This window comes from Podarcis tiliguerta (genome assembly GCF_965153285.1).
Source record: "Podarcis tiliguerta genome assembly, chromosome: 1".
NCBI lineage: Eukaryota > Metazoa > Chordata > Lepidosauria > Squamata > Lacertidae > Podarcis > Podarcis tiliguerta.
In genome coordinates this window covers 63,684,758-63,708,862 of record NC_139534.1, presented here as the reverse complement: position 1 = coordinate 63,708,862, position 24,105 = coordinate 63,684,758, and the positions used below count along the sequence as shown (strand labels likewise).

General features: G+C 41.9%; 2 protein-coding genes across 6 annotated transcripts in view; both read left to right on the top strand.

Annotated features, from left to right (window-relative positions):
• CARS1 (cysteinyl-tRNA synthetase 1) overlaps window positions 1-8,459 on the top strand; it is a gene marked incomplete at its 5' end in the record, with an annotated part of 32,370 nt that extends 23,911 nt beyond the window's left edge. For both annotated transcript variants that reach the window (XM_083425892.1, XM_083425891.1), the window contains 7 exons: window positions 120-188; window positions 864-945; window positions 3,876-3,956; window positions 4,423-4,490; window positions 5,479-5,538; window positions 7,076-7,159; window positions 8,020-8,459. In XM_083425892.1, coding sequence (XP_083282018.1) covers window positions 120-188; window positions 864-945; window positions 3,876-3,956; window positions 4,423-4,490; window positions 5,479-5,538; window positions 7,076-7,159; window positions 8,020-8,154 — 579 coding nt within the window. In that variant the 3' untranslated portion in view covers window positions 8,155-8,459. The remainder of the gene's footprint in view (window positions 1-119; window positions 189-863; window positions 946-3,875; window positions 3,957-4,422; window positions 4,491-5,478; window positions 5,539-7,075; window positions 7,160-8,019) is intronic.
• Window positions 8,460-13,859: 5,400 nt separating this feature from the next.
• Window positions 13,860-24,105, top strand: part of NAP1L4 (nucleosome assembly protein 1 like 4) — a 33,244-nt gene continuing 22,998 nt past the window's right edge. The window contains exons 1-7 of one of the 4 annotated variants that reach the window (XM_083425912.1): window positions 14,800-15,169; window positions 17,275-17,324; window positions 19,786-19,819; window positions 21,466-21,527; window positions 22,379-22,478; window positions 22,731-22,872; window positions 23,739-23,825. In XM_083425912.1, coding sequence (XP_083282038.1) covers window positions 19,806-19,819; window positions 21,466-21,527; window positions 22,379-22,478; window positions 22,731-22,872; window positions 23,739-23,825 — 405 coding nt within the window. In that variant the 5' untranslated portion in view covers window positions 14,800-15,169; window positions 17,275-17,324; window positions 19,786-19,805. Of the gene's footprint in view, window positions 14,214-14,799; window positions 15,170-17,274; window positions 17,325-19,785; window positions 19,820-21,465; window positions 21,528-22,378; window positions 22,479-22,730; window positions 22,873-23,738; window positions 23,826-24,105 lie in introns of those variants that run through there. The other 3 variants (XM_083425911.1, XM_083425913.1, XM_083425914.1) reach the window with 3 other exon arrangements.

Below are 24,105 nucleotides of genomic sequence, written 5' to 3'. Positions count from 1 at the left end.
AGGAAACTCATTTGCCCAGCAAAGTTTTGTTCACAGCTTTTGGGGCTGGATTTTCTGTCAGTGTTAAAGTATCTGCTGCTGCGTGTTTTTTCAGTTTGTTTTGTGTTTCACTTGCATAGGTGTTCGGTGCTATAGAAAGCGATGAGGCTATCGGATTCCCAGTTGGAGGAAGTGCCCAAAACTTAAATGTAAGTTGTACGGAAATTTTACTGTGACAATCTCAACTCTGCTCATGGCTTTCAGAAAAATTGGATTACATGCTGAAGCAAAGCCACTTTTTCTGCTCATACGAATATAAAATTCTGCAGTAAAACTGAATCACAGAATTACTCCAATTGCATTTAGGTAAGAGAGAAGAATTATATTTGTATGTGAGAGCATAGCAAGGAAGGGCCAGAGTTCAGTTGTCGAGCCAAAGCTTTGCTTGCGAAGGTCATATCTAGATATAGGACTGGGAGGGACTACTGCCAGAAACCCTAGACAGCCGCTGCCGGTCAGAGTAGTCAGTACTGAGCTGGGATTGGCCAGTGATCTGACGTGGTAGAAGATAGTGTCTTATGGGCACCATTCAACCAACGAGTGCTGCCAGCAGAAGTGTAAGGACTTTGTCTCTTCTCCTCTCTCCCACCCCAGCCAAATTGATTCTTGGGGGTGGTCAGGAGAACCCCCAGAACAGCACACAGGGGGGTGGAGGGCAGATAGCTCCATCAGGCAAGCAGAAATGGTTGTGCTGATGGAGCAATCTGCTTAGCTCTATACTGAATTGCTCCCAATGTTCCTATGCTTCCTAGCAGTATTTTCAGAGGAAACCAGAAAGAAATGGGTTGACTCTCAACTAATGGACAAAATGTTTCATTCTGCAGCTTGAATCTACAGTGATGCCATACCTACAGGTTTTGTCCGAGTTCAGAGAAGGTGTGCGGCAAATTGCCCGAGAAAAGAAAGGTGACGTTAACTCTGTGCTTTTTTTTACAAATGGAAATCTCCACAAATGTGCAATTGTCTTACGAAATGTCATTTTTATTTGTACCATAGTGCTTTGTTTTCTTCCTCACGCTTGTTCATCTGCTTGCTCGATGTGAGTGTGGGCACACAGACGCATGTACTCTTCAAAACTCTTAAAGCAAAAAAAACTAGGGAGGTGTCTGCCTGCATTTGCCTTGCGTTTTACTTGCGTATGAGTCTGGGCCAGCTCTGCCATTAACCAGATTGAGGCAGCTGATTATGCAAGTCATGAAAGGGCAGCAAATCATTTATTATTACCGTATTTTATTGCTGGGATGGAGCAGGCGCTTGTTGGATTTTCTGCCTTAGGTGCCAAAAAAAAGAAAAGGAAAAAAAGAAAGACAGCTTTCCTCTGTTCCTTGACTTTGGGTCAGGGTGGAGAATGTGCCATTTGTTGTTTCACCTCAGATAGCAAAGTTTATTGGACCATCCCTCATGTGAATGTCTATGTATGCAAATGTGTTTACATATATGTGTTTGCCCTGTTCTTACCAGATGAAAGTAAACGATGGCCCTTATTTGTATTGTGAGTTTTCAGAATGCCGCTTAACATTATTCCATAGGATATACCAATTAAAACTTGTGTGTTTTGACAGAAAAATCCCTATAATGTATGTGCTTTGATTTTGAAAAATACATAGAATTTCTCTTAACTGCATAGTAGTAATCTTACTGTGGTATGTCAGGGGTTGTCTTCCCTCAGTTATATTCCTCTGGAGGCATATTTTTGAAGCTGGAAAAGAAAACCTGTGTATTCCATGGTTATATCTGATAGTGCCTTAGGAGCTAGTACTTAAACTTGGGGTGTGTGAGTCCATCACTTCCTGCAGCAATGCATGGATAAGACTGAGGGGCAGGTGAACTTCATCAAAAGGCAAAGGACCCTAAACAGCGTTCATTACAACTTCCTATAAAACTCTGAGCTGAGGCAATGTGCCTTCTTATCCTCTTATTTTCAGACATTGCAGAGCCTCATCATTTATATGTGGAAAGCTTTCTTTCTTGAGAGAGAGAGAATTGGAGTTTCAGCAAAGTACTCACTCAAACATTGATCATGAAGTGGAGGATCTTAATTGTGGGATATAAAAATGCCAAGCAAATAAAATTTCCTTTATCCCTGGTACAAGAAGAGTAGACACCAGAAACCCTGAGAGCAACACTGGTCATTCTTAGCAGGGAGCTGATTTGCTTTTTTGATGTTCTAGTGATAACGCACAGTGAATGAAAGAAAACTACCCCCCTCAAATAATTTGATAGCTGTACATTGAAAAGAATTTTTCCCTCTAATGAAGCCTTGCCAAGGAATGTCAGTCGAGTTTTCTTTTCAGCTCCTTCCTTTGAGAATAAGGAACTTCAAATCATGAGTTCAGTCGCCAAACAATTGTGTTGGCTCACTGGAGCAAAAGTGGTGACCTCCATACTGGTGCACCTATAGAAATCTAATAATCTTCTTCATAGTAGTGTTGGTTATAAGTAATCAAATGCATTTATGTACATGCAGGAACAGTGTGCATGCAGACAGGGTGGTACTTGTTTTAATATATCTCTCTCCTCTGCATTGCACCACCAGCAGCATTTGAGGGTGAAAAAGCCCTTGTGGTTCAGAAGTATGTGGCTGTGCAATTGGAGGAAGGAGACTGCTGTAGTGAAGCAGATTGTAGTTGAGCATGCCTTTCATCAGGATTTGGCACATGCTCTTCTATGGATTATCACTAAAACCTTCTGTCTTTGATGTCCCTCTGAAAACACACTGTTGGCGCACGTTAGTCCTGAAGTAATTCCTGATGCCTGAATATTAATTCTTCAGAAAATATAATACCTTGGATAATATTCTCATCCTCCGCATAATGTGGGTTTTTTATACACACATCTCTCATTCTCCTCTGCCAAGAAGGAATTTTCTCCTCTTTGCCACTAAAGTTTAATTATTCATAGTTTTAGGCTGGTGAATATTTATAACTCAGGGAGACATCAATGCAGAGCAACTGCAGAGAATACCTTCCTTCCAGAGCACTTATAGCTTTTTCTTCACCTGTTCATGACAATACTTTTCAGCGTGTATTTAAAGAGGATTTTTTTTAACTCCCTAGTTTTTGTTGAGCTACTGGTGATGAAGATATTATTTTGATATTTATTAAATTTGTTAGTCACTTTATCTTGTCCAGGGCAACCCAAACGACTTAAAACCAGGCAGACAGAAAAAAACCTCACACAGATACATTAAAACAGAGAGGAAAACATATTCAATTAAAAGCATCCTGCCCACTTCTAAAAGACCTATTATTATTAAGATACGCAGGCTTAGAGGCGGGCAAGCAGACTTTAAATCACTCTAAGAGGCTAATAGTTCTAACAAAATGGATATCTCTACCTGTTATGTAGAGTGGGGAGGAACTGGCTAATGCCCCAGTTCACCTCAACCTTTTTTCATGAGTTGATAGCTTATGCTGTAGTACTTATAATATAATCCTATGTCACTCCAGGAGACTTTTGACTTCTGCTTTCCAAGATGGAGGTTCAGTGAAAAGGAAGGAAGGGGAGGAAAGCAGAGACAAGGACTACAGAGTTGAGCGTGGGGAGAAAATCATATGTATTTCTGCTAGCAATTAAATCCCACTGTGTTCCAAGGACCTACTCCCTAGCACATGTGTTTAGTACTGAAGAAGAATAGCAACTGTGGAGTTCTCCCCCACCCCATAGCATAGTGGAATTGGAAATGTCATTCATCCAAAAGGGGGAGAGCAAACCCATTGCTCCATGACATAATAAAAGGTGGTGTTCCCTTCTTATAAAACATCCACCTGACCAAAAGATAAGAACTTTTGCAGACGTTGATATTAACGGTTTCATTTTATTCTTTGTAATTGTAGTGTTTGAAGTTCTGCAACTATGTGATTCTCTTCGAGATGATGTCCTTCCCGAGCATGGAGTTCGGTTTGAAGATCATGAAGGTAATTAAGTTGGAAATCAAACTGAGCTCCAGTCTTGCTTTCGACAAGTTATTACATCCTGGTGTCTGTTTCCAACTAACAGTAATGAGGTGCAGTAACAAAATGAATGAGGTTTGTCAAGCACCTTAGACTCTTAAAAGATGCAATGCTAGAAACATTTATGTAGAAGTGGCATTTCAGTAGGATTTTCTTCCAAGTAAATATGGTGATGATTTGGATGTGAAATAGACACAATATCAAATAATAGCAAGAAATCATAGTTTCTCAAACTTTCCAAGAGTTGTCCATCAATTAAGTGTGTTCTGCCTTTTATGTTCAACAGTGTGATGTATATTTTAAATAGCTGCAGAGGAGTTCAGCAGCATCTAGAGGGCCACATGTTTCCATCCCTGGTGTATCATTGGGCTAAATACTTAAAAGTAGTAATATATATGATCATTTATTCCTTGTAATGCTTTTATTGTAGGACTCCCAACTGTGGTCAAGCTAGTGGACAGAGACACCTTACTAAAAGAAAGAGAAGAGAAGAAAAAGGTTATACGTTATTTGAACTAGTTCCTGTCTAGATGTGCCTAGTTTTTGTCTAACGTCATTTCGGACGGTCAGAGGAATATAGCCTGCATCAGTCTCCTTCCACAAGCACAGCTTCTGCTGGGGATCTTGGGCTTTATAGACCCCACCAACCATGCAAAGCCCTTCTGTAGCAGTTGATGGGGCGAGGCAGCACCGCCCACTTGGCTTCCCAATAGGGATACAGCTGGTTAGGGGGAGGGGCAAGGTGGTGGGCGGGTGGTGTGGGTGCAGTGATTGTAGAGCTATATTGGCTCCACTGCCCTACTGGCGCTTTGCCAGTCGCCTCGCCCCCCCGACCCTCCTGTAATCTGTGGCAATCCTGGCATTTGTAAACCAGGTAAACTCCTGTAATTAACACACAATCAACTGACCAAAGGATTTTAACATGGCCAGTGTTCCAAGCTCCTTTCTTTCCTTTTAAAAAGCTCTGCAATTTTTCCTGGCATTTGCTTATCAGAGTTTCTGAATAAGAGAACTCTAGGATTCTCTTGGTATGTTCACTCATTGTAGCTGACAAGTGCCATCTTCAGAGAGAAAAATGTCTCTGTCATTTATAAGCAACTAAAATAAAAGTTACTTCCCATTTATAGATGTAGCCCTCAGTGGTGATGCACTCCTATAAAATTAATGACACCATTCTCCCCACCCACCTAACAAGTACCTTCCGACATAAATCTTGAGATTACTACATTAGCACACATACTATTTTTATTGCATTATGGTGAACCTTGGGACGTGAATATGTATGAGGAACATGCAGAGCTGATGATTTTAATTCCCTCAAAAGTCAAAGACTGGTTGTTCTGGATAGAACTTTGTAGAGCTAACAGCTTGATTAGGATCCTATTGTATAAAACATAGCTGTGGATGATTTGCTAATAAAATGCTCAGTGATTTACTTCTGTATTTTTTAAATCCTAATGTTGCTTTTCAAATTCTTCTTCCATAGATTGAAGAAGAGAAAAAAAGGAAGAAAGAAGAGGCAGCTAGAAAGAAACAGGAACAGGAGGTAAAGTAACCAAATACAGTGGTACCTCGGGTTACATACGCTTCAGGTTACAGACTCCACTAACCCAGAAATAGTACCTCGGGTTAAGAACTTTGCTTCAGGATGAGAACAGAAATCACGCAGCGGCGGCGGTGCAGCAGTGGGAGGCCCCATTAGCTAAAGTGGTGTCTCAGGTTAAGAACGAACCTCTGGAATGAATTAAGTACGTAACCAGAGGTACCACTGTACTTTTTAAATATACATTTTAAAGGCTGGTTTTAATAACACTGATGTCAGGCGAGAAAGGGCATGTTTCAGGCTTTATCTTCCGTTCATGTCACCTACTGTTATGTGAGCTGCAAAGCAGAGCTGAATTGGTAGAGAGACCTTAATCCACACAGCCCCTCAACACATACTTACAAACACATATACACCCCTGAACCACCTTTTGGCCCAGCAGCCGTTCCCAAACCATTGAGTACTTTGGTAGACCTACAGCATGAATGACACTCGAGGACTTCCAGCTGAACTCAACTGCTCCAGCATCCAACAGTATATAATTAGCAGAGGCTGCCAAAGACACCCTCTTTCCAGAACCAACAGTCTAACATTTGCAGAGAGTGAGATGTGGAGAGACCTGCCCAGCCAACTCTCTGCCTATAGTCATTTATTCCAAACATTTTGTGTTGGAATCTTTCAGGAGAGAACATTGGGTTTTGCTGCCAAACACAAGGAAATGGCTTCTCAGTTGTGTGGGGTGGCTTTATCTACAGGCAAAACTGAATCCGCTTCAGTCATAGCCTGGTAGCCCAAACATGCTGTATATTCTCTGATGCCACCATCCCAATCTCTCCACCCCTACCATGTGTACAAAGCCTATTTTTGCTCCTGGCGTATGCTTTGATCATCTGCAAATTGTTCATGTTTTGCTAGGCCTCTGTCTTCTATAAACATATTGCTGGGTTGCATTTAGAATGGCTCTTCTGTGACCTTCTATAGTGTTATGGAGGCTCCCTCCATCTCAGCTTTTCAAGGGGCATAGGGAGCTGCAGGCAGGAGGAGGGATCACTAGAATTGCTCCTCCCTACCCCATTCCACCAATGGGAGTGTCTTGTAAGCACGCCTCCTGCTTGGATCTGGATCCAATTCAATATATTTAAAAGCTCTATCTTCAACACCACAAGTGCACAGAGCAGCATCTCTTTAAAAAGGGAATGTCTTACCAATATAAAGCTAAAATAACAAGTGTCTCTTAAAACTTTATTGGGCATTTGTTTTGCAGGTTGTTCTCACATCTTGCGATACATGGTATGAGAAAATAGGGTTTCAGCAGATTTTGAAGATACTTTTGTATTCAGGACCCAAACCAGTTTTAAATCCCAAAGACTTATATGCTTTTCTGACATGCTTTTGCGGGGGTGGGTTGTGTCTTAGGAAGGATGAGCATCAGAGTATCAGCTTAAATTTGTTTTCAGGAATTGTTTTGATGTAGGCAGGTTAATACTGGCTGTGATATTCATGTATTCCAGAGTTGTAACACTTTTTAAATATATTGCAGGCAGTAAAATTGGCAAAAATGAAAATCCCACCAGGAGAAATGTTTAAATCGGAGCATGACAAGTATTCCAAATTTGATGAAAATGTAAGCATTACTGGGATTTTTCTTGCTTGAATATTGTATTTAGGGATCCTGGGGAAAGCTGCTAGTTCAGTCCTGGACAATATAGACAGACAGACAGACAGACAAGCATTATTTTATTAACATTTGTGTAGCACTTTAAGTGATCCAAGTGCTTTACGTTCATTATCTAACTGCAATCCTTAGAACACTCTGTAAGGCAAGGCAGTATTATTATCCCCTATATTGCATATTGGGGAGGAGGGGAAGGGAGACAGTGGCTGAGAGTTCATAACTAGAGCTCAACCACCACACTACACCAGCTGTACAACCTATGCACGTTTATGCAGAAGTAAACTCTACTGAATTCAATGGGACTTGCTCCCAAATAACTCTGCATCGTATTAAAGCATGTGAGTCTTTTGTTACAGCCACAAATTCTAGATCCTTTTCATATTTGTATCTTTGACACATTTTTCACCCCTCTTCAATGAGGACGCATGTCTATGGTTTTCTGTGCATGCAAAGGGAAATAGTGATAAGGCAGGTGAGTCCTAACAACCCTACCTCCTGCACCTAGGGGAGACAGACATGTTGACATCCAGAAGGACTACTACCTGATACTTAATAAGGAGGTTCAGCCTTAAACTCTTCCAAATCATTTCCTAACTTGATGTGTTACTGCTTTTTTCCAGAAACTTTTGGAGTTACATATGCGGTTTATTGGGCTTGAATAAATAAGCAAAGAACCCAGGTTTTTATTTTTCTTGTTGATAATGCCTAATTACTGGTGAAAAGGGATAATGCTATTGCATTACCACAGCAGAAAGAAACAAAAACGTTGAGATAACATGGTCCTAAGATAATGAATTAATGTTTTCCAGGGGTTTCCAACTCATGACACAGAAGGCAAAGAACTCAGCAAAGGTCAAACGAAGAAACTAAAGAAACTCTATGAAGCACAAGAAAAACTGTACAAAGAATATCTTCAAATGGTTCAGAATGGAGTTGCAAACTAAGAACAAAACTTGGACAATCTGCATCTTCAATAAAATATACAGCTGGATAACCTTTGTGAGGGGAAATGCGTTTTCACTGGGCTTTAACTTTCCACATTGTGCTGAACAAAAAGTAATGCTGCAATCCTATACACACATGGGATTAAGTCCCATTGAACACAATGAGACTTACTTCTGAGTAAACATGCATAGGATTGCACGGTTAATATCACCTTGTTTAAAACGTCAATAAAAGATTTGTTAGTTAAATAAGGTTCTGTAATATTTTTATGTGATACAAGTCAATAAACAATTTGCTAACTGTCCCTAAGAATATTTTTTGGGGGAAATAGAGGTGCGTAGGGGGAGGGGGGATCAGAGACAGTGTCCTTTCCATCTCTACCATCTGTAGCAGCATCAGGTTGGACTTTGGCTCCATGGAACTCTGGATTCAACCCCTTAATTTTAGATGGACTTGTATCTTTTGTGAGAAGCCATTCAAGCCAAACTCACAATGTCTCAATTCATCTGTTAAAACTATGGGGAGAATTCTGTTTGTAATATGGATAGTACATGCACTTAGCTTTGCTCAACAGAAGCAGTTTTTACATGTGCTTAACTTCGGTAACCGAGTGCTGTCTCTGACATTTACTTTCTGAACTGTAAGCCTAAGAACACACCTGCTTCAATTCATTTCCTCTATGGGGACTCCACAAATGCCATGTCTTTCCCCCCCTTAGTTTTGTTGCTCCTTTTGAGGAGCTTAAAAGGATAACCTTGAGGAAGTGGGAAAGGGCACCAGTATTTTTCTCCAGCAGGAGCATTCTGCTGGACTGAGCTTCTTAAGCAATGTGTAAATGGAGTACAGTATCAGTTAGTGTACCTTTACCTTTTACCTTTATCAGTTAGTGTGGACAGCGACTATTGGTCACTGCCTCTACCCTTAAAAACATACGGAGGAGTGGGATCCCCTAAGGCAGTGCTGTAGTGGGAGTTCAACAACATTCAGAGACCACCACTGAGGCTGCCTGTACTCTAAGGAGAAGCCCTGAAATTAAAGTGCCTGGACATTTAAAACAGACTTAATAAATGCTATAGTTTGGCTGTTGGTTTTAAAATAAAATTGGCAAGAAAATCTGCAATGCCCGATAAATGGCATCCTGGAAATACAGGGTACTTCAACTTCCTTATCATCTTTGCACAGCAGTGCTTGGTGATTCTTGGCCAGGAACAAAAAGCACTGCCTTGGCTCCCTGGTTAACATGAAGACACTGGCAGTTATCTTAAGCTGTGAACGAGACCTTTTTTATAATTGCCCACCTACAGGTATTTCCAGCTTTTTTAATAGAGTACAAGGCTGTACAAGAGTTACATACTCATGATCTGTTTATACAATCAGCAGATGGCATCATTTAAGGCAGGCATGTTCAACCGGTTGATCGCGGGGCATCTCTGGTCAATCACATGATCCTGAACGATGCCCCCCCCCCAAAGACTTTGGTCAACTCAATGGGTAGATCACTGCCAGATTTTATATAGTGGGAGTAGATTGCAGTCTCTTGGGAGTTGGACATGCCTCATTTAAGGGTATGATGCTAGAATACTCCTTCCAGCATAAACTGGATCATGTCATGAGAGGTTCTACAAGCTTTCTCTCTCGCGTGCTGTACTATTAAATCCTGGCCATTGTTTAAATTGGCCGAAACCCAAGGAGCTATATAGGTTGCATGAGATCATCAAGCAACTTCAACTAAATGGCTTCTATAGTCTGATATGCATCAAGCTGAGTTCATCGTTCACGTGCAGGTGTGCAGGCTTCAACTTGCTTGGCACTTGTTGGATAAGGAACTGCTACCATAAATTGCTTGTTGCGTCAAGAGATTGGTTGTAACAGTGGCTGCTCTTGATAGCAACTGGCACAGAATGTCACTCTGGGGATTGCAATGCCTAATGTCCTACACTGCACATCTCAGGGCACTGGTTTTCAAACTACTTTCAGAAACCTCATGGATTACTTAATGAGAAAGATCCATTATGGTATGTAGAGAGTTTGCTCCCTGCAATTGGTCTTGGCCTGCAATGTGCAACCAGCAGGATGTGTATTGTAGGGTGTACACTCAGTTCACACACAGCAATGCTGAAACTTGGTCAGTGCCCCATGTCAGTATCTAGAACATGCCCACAAATTCTCAGAGATGTTGTGGCAGGGATGCTGAATTATCCAAAGAGAAAACACTGGAAAGTGTTTCTGATGGAAGAAAGGTAAAAAACCCCGCCACTCATCCTGTCATACACGCACCCATTAAGATATCAACTAGAGAGGCTCCATTCTGTGTACCATCTGCTCATGAAATAAAATCTGTGTAGAAACGGGGCCGCCTCATAGGCAAGCATATTTTGACTTCATTTGTACTGCCTAACAGTGTGATTCCTGTTTAAATACTTCAGTGGAATTCTTTGTGCTTATCAGATACTTGATAGCACACCATTCTGCGATATTGTTTCTCCTCATGACAGCTGCTTGAGACCTCTTTGAAGGAAAGTGCATGACAAAACCTACAAATAAATCCATGGATCTGTTACATTCCAATGCTCCACATATCTGTGAATTTTGTCTGCCTTCTCCTCCTGAATGGCTTTGATAGCATAGGCAAGTGGGTTCCTGTCAAAAAGGAATGCAACAGAAATGTTTGAGGAATGTGAATATTTTTGTGCAGGGCACCCAAAGGAGAGGTGCCTCATCAACTGAGTCAGATAGCACCCCGATATCTACTCCCATCCTGCCTAAGGAAGCTAGAGCTCTCCCTAAGGGACAACTGGGCCCGCAAACGGATGAAGAGGGAGATGTATAGCCCACTTTCTAGAATCCAGCAACCAATGACACCATCTTGTTCACTTCCTTGGAAGCAGGGGTGTTTCTCATTAGTTACATCCCAGCCTTTCTTCAAGGAATTCAGAGTAGCCATTTAGCTTCACAACAGTTGGGTGAAATAAGTTTGGCTGAGAGATAAGTGTTATGTCTGTACACACCCTGCCGAGGTTTAGAGACTAAACTTCAAACCACAAATTACTGAAAAGCTTTACCCTGGCATAGGTCTCATTTGCTTGTTTGCTGTGCTCTTTGTTCTCTTGAAGCTGCCCCCAAAAGAAAACTGTTCAGCAACATAATACAATTAAAATTTTATACCCTTGGAAATGGCATATTTTGGAAGAGGGTGCATTTCAGTGGGTGGCACTTCTGTGGAAAGATGCACAGTATTGGGGTAGCACATATCATTAGGGAATTATGATTCTGGCAGTGCTATAAAACACCAAACAGGATCAGCAATTGTGCATTTAAAAATTAGTACAGTGGTACCTTGGGTTAAGTACTTAATTCGTTCCAGAGGTCCGTTCTTAACCTGAAACTGTTCTTAACCTGAAGCACCACTTTAGCTAATGGGGCCTCCTGCTGCTGCCATGCCACTGGTGCACAATTTCTGTTCTCATCCTGAAGCAAAGTTCTTAACCCGAGGTACTATTTCTGGGTTAGCGGAGTCTGTAACTTGAAGCGTATGTAACCTGAGGTACCACTGTATTGTTAACAATATTACCCTCCATTAAAAATCACAAGAGGGGCTCAGAGCATAAAACAAAACACATCGATAATAAATAATATCAGATACATTAAAACTCTCCCAGGTACCCCCCTCCACATAAATCTCAAAAACAGCAGTGTGATCCTGCTTCCATAATCATCCTGCAGCAGATGTGGGCACAGCACCTATTTTTCTAGAAAAAATAGCACTGTGTATGGGGAGCCTTTTGCAGTTGAGATGTTGCTGAACTACAACCCCCATCAGCCTTGGCTATTGGCCATATGCTTGCTGGGGCTGTTGGGAGTTGTAGTTCAGCAACATATGGAAAGCCAAAGGTTCCCTACACCTGTCCTATAGCAACAGATATACTACAGACTGCTCTACCAAACATTGGGAAGTTCAAAAGGTCTTAATGTGTATGTTACTCTTAGACGATAATGTTTTATTTCTTCGTTTACTTCAAAATGTGATAAGCCAGCCCTGCTGTGTTTGAGGGCCTTAATATTCATTCCGAGTGGGACCCTGAACTTCTTCTGCCTGAAAGTTCTGGTTTGATACCACTGACTGGACCAGACAGGACTTTAATCCGATACTGCAGGGGCTCTAACTTTTTGTGACTGAACAGAAGGAGAAAAGAGCAATCTTACTGAATGAAGAGTATCTGGCACCAAACATGGCTCCTGTTTCAAAGTTTAAAAATTTTTAGAACTATCTTGAGGCGGTATTCTCAAATTTTCCCCTAATTGGTGCTGTGTAAAATGTCAAAGACTATCTGACTATTCAGGTTTAGCAATGAAAGTGCACAGGCTAACTGTGAGTGCTGTCAGTGTGTGTGCTGGAACCTTGCTTCTACAGAAATGACTCTGTTGAAAATGTAGGCAGATTGGCATGCTCTGATTTTTGTCTTTGCAGCAATGATTAATATCTAAAAAAATATACAGCCCCACCCCACACCCCACTTCAGCACTTGAGTTACTTGGTCAAAACAACTTGACAAGGGCACTCCTCTGCATATTTTAGGGATTTGGCTTCTTGCTTTCAAGGACCTGGAATCAGCACTGGAGGGGTGGGGAGCAGGGCAGGGATTGGCACTAGCAGGTATCCACCAAGGTCCACATCCCAGGAAGAGGATAATCCCTGCTGCTGTTCATTCTTTGCTGTTGCTGCTCACTCAGAGTGGGAGAGGAAGTCTGAGAGAACAGTGTCAAGGGCAACAAGGTGGTACAGCAGGAGTGTTATGGAGGGAGACCTTGACAAGGGGAGTGAGTGGCAAACACTGTTCTTCCTCCTCCTTGCTGCTGTCACTCACCCATCTTGGTGAATGAGCAAGGCGGTACAGCAGCTGCCACGGCTTGCTTCTTGATACTTTCATTCTGGCTCCCAGCAAGTAAGTGAGTAAGCAAGCAAGCTCCTCCTTGCCAGCCTGCTAGACATAGTGGCACCCTTTGGAACTCATGGTAAAGTTGGCCTTGGGCCTATTTGCATGTGCATTCGTGATGCTCACCATCATGCGCATAGAAAGAAGCCCAACTTTGAATCTGTGAATTAACTACTTTTTACAAAGTTATTACCGTACACTTCACAGCGGGGATTACTGTGTTCCGTCTTACACGCCTGTGATGGATTTCCTTCAGGGTAGGAAGTTGCGAATGCAATTTCTTGCCAGGATGTGAACACGTGATTCTGCACAAATGTGCAATACGTTTATTCTTTCCTTGAGGCTTTCTTGCATTATCCGTCACCATAGCACACAGTCCCTTTCAGACCGGAGTAGGGAACTGTTGCTGATATTCAGATCCCATAATCCCTGACTATATGGAGCTGATGGGAGCGGAACCCAGCACAAGCTGAAGGGCCACTGGTTCCCACTAAATTACCTGCCAGTAAATTTACTTATGCGTCGAAGCACTGGCACAATACTCTCTCTTTCACTTTAAAACGCCCTCAGCCTCGAGGTAAGAGTCGACTAGCTCTAGCTTGGCGCCAGGCGCTCAGATGTTGTCCATCACAAACGTTGCCATGGCAAAACGCAAGCATTAAGTTAGTGCAGAGCCGACCGCCCCTTCCACCTCCCCACCCATTGTTTCCTTAAACAGCTCCTGCTCCTTTAAATGCCGCGGCGCGTTCCAGCGCCTCCCTCGCTCCACCGGACAAGCCCCGCCCACCCCACTCCTCTCGCCTCGCCCCCTTCCCCGCATCGCAGAACTCTCTCGCGCTTAGAGCGGTCCCGCGCACGCGCGGCGAGCGCGAGCTCTCCCACCTTCCCCGCGCTCTGATTGGTTCATCCTCTTTCTGCCGGAAAGTCAACATGTCCCGCGTGTGGAGCAGCGGCCGCCGCTAACCCTGGGCCAATACGAACGGCTCTTACTGCGCGCGGCGCTGTCGCGTCGGCCAATGGGAGGCGGCCTTCTTTAGGGCGGCGCAGCCCCGAGTGAGTCGGAGTGAGAGGATCAGCCTGGGCGCTGCTATTGCGGGCGTGAGGAGACGCAAGGGCCGGGCTAGGTGAGTTGGGGATAGCGGGGGCTGGGCCGGGGCGAGGCGGGGATAGCGCGGAGCGGGCCTGTTCTGCTGCTGCTGCTGCTGCACACCCGGGCTGAAGGACGGAGAGGAAGGCGCGCAGGCCCCGTTGTGCTGCCGAGGCCCGGCTGACGGGGGGAAACAGGCAGGGGAGCGGGTGGGGCAGTCCGGTCCCAGCACGGGCACCATTTTAAGGAGCGGCCTCGGCTCTGGGCGCGGCGGAGCGGCTATTAAGGCTCCGGGATGCGGCGCTTCAGCGAAGGGGCGGACGAGGCGCTTCCTCGCTCTGTGGCGGCGATTCCTCACACGGGTTGCCGCAGGCGGATGGGAGGAGAGGCGCTTTTTTCCCGCCGCCTCAGGGCGGACCCCGGGCTCATCCATACGCGCGCGTGTCGCTTCCTCTCTCTCCCATACCTCTTCTCGGCCATGTGCTCTGCGATTTCTCTTCCAGTCCTGCTGTCTAAGCCACGCCGCTTTAAAAATGGCTATCTAGGAAGGTGTGCCGTGAGAAACGGGGGCGGGAGTTGCGGTGTGGGGAAGTCAGTTGGCGCCGTGTGTGCGCGCCTTATAGATAGATACAGACACCGTGAAAAGCCCCCCCCCCTTTTTTTTCCTCCCGATGTAGGCCCTGCAGTATGTAACCTGGCAGGCCCTTGTTTTTCCTGCCAGCGCCCTCTAGTCAGTGCTCCTCTCTTCCTCCCAGCCTCCACCCCCTCCGCCGCTGTATAGAGAACACATAGTTTTGTTCCTGCCCGAGGGTTTCTGACTGCAAGTTCTGTAACGGAAGCCATAATTTTCCTTTGTGGTTTGGCATCGCTACTTGTAGCTCTTATTGCAGGGGCCGCACCATCTTCCAGGCTTAGAAAGATAATTGACTCGCACTTTGAAAGAGTCTGATAAATGCAAGACCTTGGGAACGCAAGTTTCATCATGCTGGACTGGTCAGTCAGCTCGGAGAAACTTTTAAATGTAACACTTAGCTGATCAAGATGTATTTCACACCAGTGGAAGTGGTTTCTGAGCACTACTGTGAAACTCAGTCAAGTTCTTAAAATAGGTGGCATTGTGGCAGATAATGTTCAGTAATGAATTGTGTACACAATAACACCATATGGGTTGAAATCTTCCTGTAGTAGAATCTCAGCATAACTACTGTTTGTGTTCCTTAGCATACAGATTCTTTCCCCTGTTAGTTTGCAAACGTTTGCTCCTATTTACCATTGCTTCATCTTGATTCCTCCCATTTGAATACTCAGGGGATTGATAGGAGTTGAAGTCAACTGCAGCTGGATAGCCATGAGCTCCTATACATTATAAGAATTAAATGCCACTTCATGACAGATGCTCTCCAATAAGTGTGCACAAGGCCCATTAAACATTTTGGATTTATATATGAATAAACTTAAACAGCTATCTTAGATCTTAAACCAGTTTGAGGGGTTTTGGGGTACAGTCAAGCAGATGTTATGAAATAAAATATGGAGTCAGACCATTTAGTTTGTTTTGCACATTTATTTCTAACTAATTGGCTGTAGCTCTTCAGGGTTTCAGATGGGATATTCCCAGCTCCACGTGGAAATGCTGATAGTTGAATTTGGGACCTTCTGGGTGCAAAGCAAATGTTCTACAACTGAACTGTAGTCCTCTGGTTCATATGAATAGTAATAATTAGTAGCTGTATGTATTCAGTGTATATCCTGCCGTTCCTCCCAGAGGAGCCCAGTCTACAAGACTACAAGACTTGATGAAACTGCAAATCTTGTAGTTTAATTGTGGTTGCATTAATTATAACAAATAATCCACTTTTGGAAGGCTCCCAAAATATAGATACTTATCAGCAGTTTTGTTTAATTATTTTCAACTGACAGTGTAGATGGTCTCTTAAAATGCTCTTGCTTCTTAGGTATAATTCTTTTCATACTTGACTGACTTTGAGAATTTGGTGTTAATACACATTGTCACTTACATATTTCTTTAAACTACTTTGTGTAGTTTTAATGTTATTCCATGGATATTTTATTTATTGTATTTCTTTTTTATTTTTTATTGCATTTTATGTCCCTCCTTTTTGCCCAAGGAGCTCAAGGGCCCTACATGGTTCTCCCCGCTCCTCAAATAATTCCCGCAACAACCCACTGAGCGGCAGTGACTAGCCCACAGTCACCCAGTGAGCTTCATGACGTAGTGAGGATTTGAACCCTAGTCTCATGGGTCCTAGTCTAACACTCTATAATCACTATAACACACTGGCTGTCAGTGTGGATAATGATAGGGGAAAGTCAAAGTAGAATTTAGCATTCCATCCATGAAACAATCTATTGCTGACTGAATTGGTCAAACTTTGTCTTATTACTTGATAGCAACTTCACGGAAGGTGCCTTTCTTTTTAATTATGTCCCATATATTGACCATTCAGTAAACTTTAATTCAACTACCTTTGCAGGCGACATATCTTTAGAAGTTGCTTATAAGTTGTGATTATGGTTAAATATTCTGATGTTTGTCTTCTGGGCTTCAAAGTGGTACTTCTAATATTTTATATCTTTGAAGTAGGTATTTTGCTCTGTTACAGAGGTCATAACTACGTGTTGCACATGACGCAGGACTGCTGCCAAAAATTGCAGCCCCATATCAAGTTCTCTCCCCGCCACGCTTCATCCATATCCCATTTAATGCAGTCAATACATTGTCTGTGTCTCCTCCCCACCCTCCCAGCTAATGCCAATAACATGCAAGGCAGAAACTCAGAGTATTATATTGTCACAACATGGAATAAATTATCCTAAATGGGAAGAAAGGGAGAACTTGAGAAAGATGACTCTTTCAGCAGCCTCATATTGGGTGTAAAGTATAGTTTTAGTATTGTTGCAGTAACTGTTGCTCCGATCACTCCTGCATGTTTAGCTGTTTTCTTAATCTTTCTGACCATAAGTCAGAAATACTTCATCTTAAATTTATGAAACAGTGAGCTGGCCCAGATTTGCGATGAATAGCCTTTTCCCAAATGAATGGTTCTTTCAGATTTTTGCTCTTACCTGCTTTTAAGTTTGTCATGTGATCTTGTGGGCAGAAGTAGGTAAGAATCTACAAAAGTAGGTAAGAATCTACAAGTAGTAATCTGGGTGATTTGCAGTAGATTTTTAAGGGTTTCTTTGTAAACAATAGCAACAACTTAAATCTGCACCATATCTATCGTTGTAAAACTTTGCTAAAATGTAACCGAAATATATTTTGGAGAGTTTTGATATTGTGTAGCAGAGGTGGAGAAACACTTTTCTCAGGGGCATTGATTCACAGGAAAGAAACAAAAAAAGAGCCAGAGTCCAGGGTGTCTCCTCCCTCCAGGCTCCCTTCCCCTGCAGCACCACCAAGGCTTCAGCAGAATCACTTCTTAGCCAGTACACACTGTGCACATGAACTCTCTTAAAAGGGGTGGGGGGCTGTTATGCCACTGTCCAGCAGCAGCACCCAACCAGTTGCTTTCCTTGCAAGGCTTTAACTTGGGAAGGGCTGTTTTGTATGTCTCTCTCTCTCTCTCTCTCTCTCTCTCTGTAAAAAGATAATATTATTGCCTGACAATGAACAAGCAAGAGACAATAGTTTTCAATTTCTGCTGTAGAAAATTCAGCTGTGAGAAGAGGAAGCCTCCCTCCTTCCCTGTAGACTCCTCACCATAGCTCAACAGAGCAGTGGACCTCTCTCCTGCAGACTGTCTTCCTACACTTGTCTTGAACAAGCTGGCAACAGCTCTGTGAGGCCTTTTTGGCTCCCCCTCTCTTATTTGACCAGCATCATGCCAGCCTGCCTTCTTTCTCTGAGCAAGACCACTGCAGCTCCATGTGGGCTTTTAGTTCCTTTACTTCTACTTCACTTGTCATGATTCCGAGTATTTTTCCTCTGGGGTAACTCCCTCCCCCAGCAAGGTGACAGTTGCACTGTATGTGCTTTCCAACCCTTTCCTCCTTGCTCTGGCCTACATGCATCCTTTGCCAGAGCCATATATTGTGGCTACTGCAAAGATACTTGCCATAAGTTCTGATCCTTAGTGGTCCCCCCCCCTTTTTCAGGAAACACAAAATTTGGATGAAATTGCACACTGGTTTGTCTTAAATTCATAGTGGAGCAAAGGGAAGAGCATAAGTCTGATACTCATGCTTGTAATGCCAAAATATGGTTTGATGCTGACCTGCTACAATATGACATCCAAGTCACTTAACTGTAGTCATATGGACAATTTTCTAAAACCACACATCAGAGTATATATGAGTATACTTTCTGGGTATATATGAATTGACCACCCACTTGTCAGTTCTGATGTCATGACATCTTCAGCTGATGAACAGTTCAATTCTGTCTACATGGAATTCTGCCAATGCATAATAGAATCCCTACCTGTCAGCTGCCATCACCGACCCATGGGTCAATGAACTGGCATCACCCTATTGCAGAGTTTTCCAAACTGTGTGTTATCACACATTAGTGTGTTGGCTGCAGTGTATAGGTGTGTCATGCAAACACTCTTATAAGGGGTTAGTTTAACCTCTGGTTTGCTAATAAAACCGAATTACTGTGTCATGAAATGATGTGTGTCTGAAAAGTGTGTCACCAACATGAAAAGTTTGAAAAACTCTGCAATAGGGTGATGCCAGTAGATTGACAGATGGGTGTGGTTTTGGGGAGATAACCTCTCAGCCCGTGGCCTAGGCCATGACCCTCAAATGCAAAACAATGACGATACTGCTTCCTTGCCTGGATGGAGGCATGTATTTGTATAGAAGCCCCCAACTTCTGTGTAGTTGGAATGTATCCCTATCATATAAAGCAAGAGTTGCACCCATTATTTCACTCACTTTTGCTTCTGATCCTGCCCACAGGAGTAATTTCTTGAGTTTCTCTCTTCAACACTTGCAAATGATTCATATTTATTTATTTATTTACAAGGAAAAAAATCGGAGGGAGGAATGAAAAGCATGCTTAAGCGCAAGTTCTTAAAGTTACATTTCTTAGAATGCAGTTAAGAGCAGCAACTCCTTGCAGATGTCAGTATAGAGATCTTTGATCTATATACATTACAAAAGTAATAGAGAATAGAGGGCAGCTCTACTATGTACAATGTGTTTATTCAAGCTCTCAGTTCATTTAAACTTTTTTCAAAAGTTGTGATTGGCTAAATAAGTTCTACCTCTCGTATTGCAAAAATGAAATATATGAACTATAATGTAGGGATTTTAGTTTATGCTGGTGTTGTTTGGATGTTTGTTAATGAAGGGAAAAAACCATATATCTTACACATTCTAGGATTGACTTTTAGTCTGCTAAGCCCAATTCAATAGGCTTTCAGTGGAAAATAACAGAGAGAAATGTATTTCAACTTCTAAAAGCAAGTCCATTCCATAATACAAGATGGCTGAAACAATTTGTAAATGTGATTCAGAAGTGGTTTATGCTGTAAGTGGCTATTAGTAAAAATAATATGCAAAAATAATACTATTCCATGAAAGTTGCTTTGGAAACATATCAGCATACTTTTAAATTCTTTGTTTGTATTGTCTTACAGGTGGATAAAAGATCTCGCAGATGGCAGATAACAGGTAGGTTCTGAAAAGTCCTGAAAATTATGGGTCTTTAAGAATTATTGGTGAACATTTTGCACTTGTCTGATTGATGTGTGATCACTGACACATGCAATGTTCTTGGCACAACCACCATGCAAATGGGGAGTTGCCTGTACTTTAGAAAATCTTTCACTGGACTTAATAAAACATATTTTCTACACAGATTTTCTTTGTTTAAGACGTAGTCCCTCTAATGAGTCAGGAGATGATGACCATTTATTAAGTTTATATCCTGCCTTTCTTTCCAAAGGAGCACTGCAAACGACAAAACAGGAAAACAACACAATTGAAAAGCATTAAACATTTCTGAAAATATATAATGGAAAATGTTTGTGCTTTTTTTTCTTCCAATCTGTGTGAAATTGGTAGGTCTGTTTAGCCCCATTACTGGGTGATGTTGTGTCAAGGAGTGATGGTCAGTTTATGGTGCATTGTACATTCTTGAGACCCTTAAAACATAGAACTTGTGGATCGTTCCTAAGTTTTTTTTTTGTTCTTAGTTACCCATGAGAAGCTTACTGAGAATTTTTAGAACCTGTGCTTCAAATTGTGTACTAGCGTTATAGCCAAACTACTATTCACAAAGCAAGAGAGGAAGAATAAGTCCTGAAACAGTAGTGGTCCAACTTCTTGGCAGGTGTATAAAAATCCAACTGAAAATATAAGAGTGCAACTCCAGTTCCTCATGTTTTATGATGTGTTTCCTTCTGGTCTTAATTAGAAATGTGAAGGCCGGTGGGAAGGGGTGTGGCTTTGAGCTATGGAATGGAATGCAGTCCTGCACTGGAGTGGCAGGCGGAGCTCATTCTGTCTTAGGTAGGCACACTAGGTTTTGTTGCTCCTGCCCTGGCATACCACAAACTCCTGATTTGTCTGTCTCTTGTGGCATCCATACTGTGTGCCATAGGGGCCAACTCCTAAGGACCAAGATCCCTTCAGCCCCCTCAGTAAAATATTTGAGGGGGCCATCCCCGCCCCCAGTGGAGGGGCATTGCTGTTCAAATGATGTATGTGAGCCACATCCAGTTTTAGAAACTTTGATATATAAGCTAGGTGTCAAATAGCTCCTTAAACCAGGGTTACAGTTTAATTTTCTCCAATTGCCTTTTCAAGTTGGAAATTTAGAAATAGTGATTCCTAACCAGTGAAATTCTCCTGGCAAGCTGTTTGGAAATATGTGTCATAAGAATCTTTCCACACACACCTAGAATGCACTATAATTCACCTAACAGCATCTTTAGCCTTTATCCTGTGTACAATCTTGGCAAAAGTAATGGAAAATTGAAAATCTGATTTATTTTTAAGTGCCTATTGTACAAGTTCATTTGGGTGTCAAAACTGCCAACAAGAAATTGATATCTTTACTAATTTTTAAAATACCAGTTTACATTGGGTTGGATCCGGAACTTGTCCTGTCATGAATAGAAGGGCAGCCCTTTGGAACAATGGACTATAGAAGAAAGGAGGAATCATTCAAAGTTCTGCTTTTTAGTCCTTCTCCCAACCACTCAGTGTGAGTGGCATTCCACTGAGCATTACCCTGGATCTGTCCCATTTACCAAAGCTTACTTGAATTAAGTTATATTATATTATGCAAATATCTCTCAAATATGTTTTTGCAGTAAAACAGAAGATGCTGCCTCAGATTCTGTGGAAGCTGCTAAAGGTACCGGTGATAAAAAAGGTAACTGATTAAAATACTGTGTTTCAAAAGTATGTTAAAATGCAGAATGAGTGTGTGGTTAGGGTTTCCAGAGATCGTTTTTATCCCTTTAAAAGCTCTGAAGGTGTGAGAAATTATGCTGCTGCTGTGCATCCTATCCTGGTTGTGTATAGCTCCTTCCTGTACCTCTTCCTGATTGGGTAAAAGTTATGTTTGCTATAGCAATGTAGAAGGTAGAGGGAAGGGTTAGTGGACAGAGATGGCAGAGCAGCATAAGCTGTGACCACTGTCTTAAAGGGTATGCCAAGAACTTCCGTGTGCCTTCTGTTATGTTGCATATACATCAAAGGTCTAAATCAGAAGTTTCTTGAAGACTGCTCGCCAGGTTTGCACATTTTCTTTGGAGTTCATATCTTTTCAGGAACTGAGATAAAATCTTCATATTTGGGCAACTAGTTGATGCTGGGTATGAATAGGGATGGTTCTTTAATCCTGGCCCCAGAGTAAGAAATCTGTTTTGATTACATGTTCTGTTTTGTGCACTGGGCCTTCAGGGATAGAATTGCTTAAAATTCCAAAGAAATGCAGCTTAAGTTGCTGGGGACAATAAGGGAACTTGAATGAATGGATAGCTTTTGGCCTGTACTTTGTACCTCTGAAGAACTTTTCTTCAATGTCATCTTATTTTCATCATCCACAGCTTTTGTAATTTGAACGTCTTATATTTCCAGATAGATTCATTGTTCCTTTGGGAGCACAATACCCCATCTAAGAATTCCCTGCTTTGAATTTTATGTGGAAATGATGCCAAAATAAATGCCTAATAAAATTATAAAGTTATAGCGAGATTTGTTTAAACTCTTCTTTTACAGAAAAGTTAGCAGACCAGGTAATGCAGAATCCACAAGTCTTGGCAGCTTTACAGGAGCGACTTGATAATGCACCTCACACTCCTTCCAGCTACATTGAAACGTAAGAATGAGAAACACCACTTGCCACAAGTAAAAGATTCACAAGTCCAAAAATGCACTTGCTACTATTAGGTACATATGTTAATTTGATGTAGCAAGCTCAGCCTGAGGTTAATGAAAGCCTCCAGCCTTGGAGAGGGACAGGAAATTTCTCTGAATTCTGGAGATACTTGGAAAGTAGTGAAAATCTTATTAGGTGGAAGAAGCTAGATGCTGCTGCTGCTATGTAAATTCTAAATAATTTTGTTTCTAGCTTACCAAAAGCAGTAAAAAGAAGAATTGATGCCTTGAAACAGCTTCAGGTGAAATGTGCCCATATAGAAGCTAAATTTTATGAAGAAGTTCATGATTTAGAGCGAAAATATGCAGCCCTGTACCAGCCTCTCTTTGATAAGGTAAGGCATGTAAATTTCCTTGCAGTCTTAACTAATATTAGTGGAACTATGCTTCATCTTCCTGTAATTGTAACAACAACTATCATTGTGAGGGGGCTAAAACTGGGTTGTTCTTTGCACTGTGTGGTTGCTATTTTATTTCTGTCAACTATATCATGAGAACTTGCATATAGCTATCCGAAGTGTTCTCAAAGCCTGACTACTTAGGTATGTGTTTAGCATGTGTTGACAAAAGGGAGGTGAGAACAATAGGCAGAGTGGTTCCTCTAAGACAACTGCTAGATATATAAAACTAATGTTCCTGCTGTTAGTAGCCTTTACCTAAAGCAATAACTATATTAGGCCTTTCCTGTTAAGTCTTAATTCTATAATTGATTATTTTGGCATTTAGAATACTGGTATTCATTTATGGTATAGTTATTCAGGATTCCTCTGATCCTGGTCAATTTCATGTTTGAACTGTTCAGCAGCTACACAGCTGTAATCTGCACTTCATTTTCTCTTTTTAGGCATTATAGTGTATTTAGTTTTTGTTCAGCTAAAGTAACTGTTTTCTTTTCTTTTTACTTTAATTTACAACGTTTAAAGGATATTTGTTGCCCTGTACCTTGGTTAGAGTATCTAAAATACCAGAAACCTAAGTCACTCTCAGATATTGTTTGATGATAAAGTCATTTGGGTGTTAGATTTAAAAAATGAAGCATATTCCTAATACTTCTGAGATAGTAGTTTATACAGTTCCTTAACTCATTTGAGCAGATACTGGGAACCACCATTGTTGATCCATTTTCCACAGCACTCTCCAGTGCTCTTGGATAACCTTAGTATGTTCTAACTTGTCTACAATTTTTATACTAATTATGCAGAGAAGGGATTTTATCACTGGTGGTGCTGAACCCACAGAGGCAGAAGCAGAATGGCACAGTGAAAATGAGGAGGAAGAAAAACTTGCCGTAAGTAGAATTTGCTTCTGAACACAATTACTAAAATAATTTAAGCTGTAATGTGTAATATTCCTAGTAAACTCTTCAGAAAACCTAATGAAGTGATCTAATTAAAATAATACCTGTCCTAGCAGAGCACATCATAAGCTTGAGTTACCAAGATATTTAGCTGCATGCCTAATGAAATTGGCCAGGAAACTGCTTTGATCTAGTCATTTGCACTGTTCGTAACCTGTTGACAGCCTCTTCTGCTAATGGGTTCCATTCCAGTGCTACAGTAACACCCAGG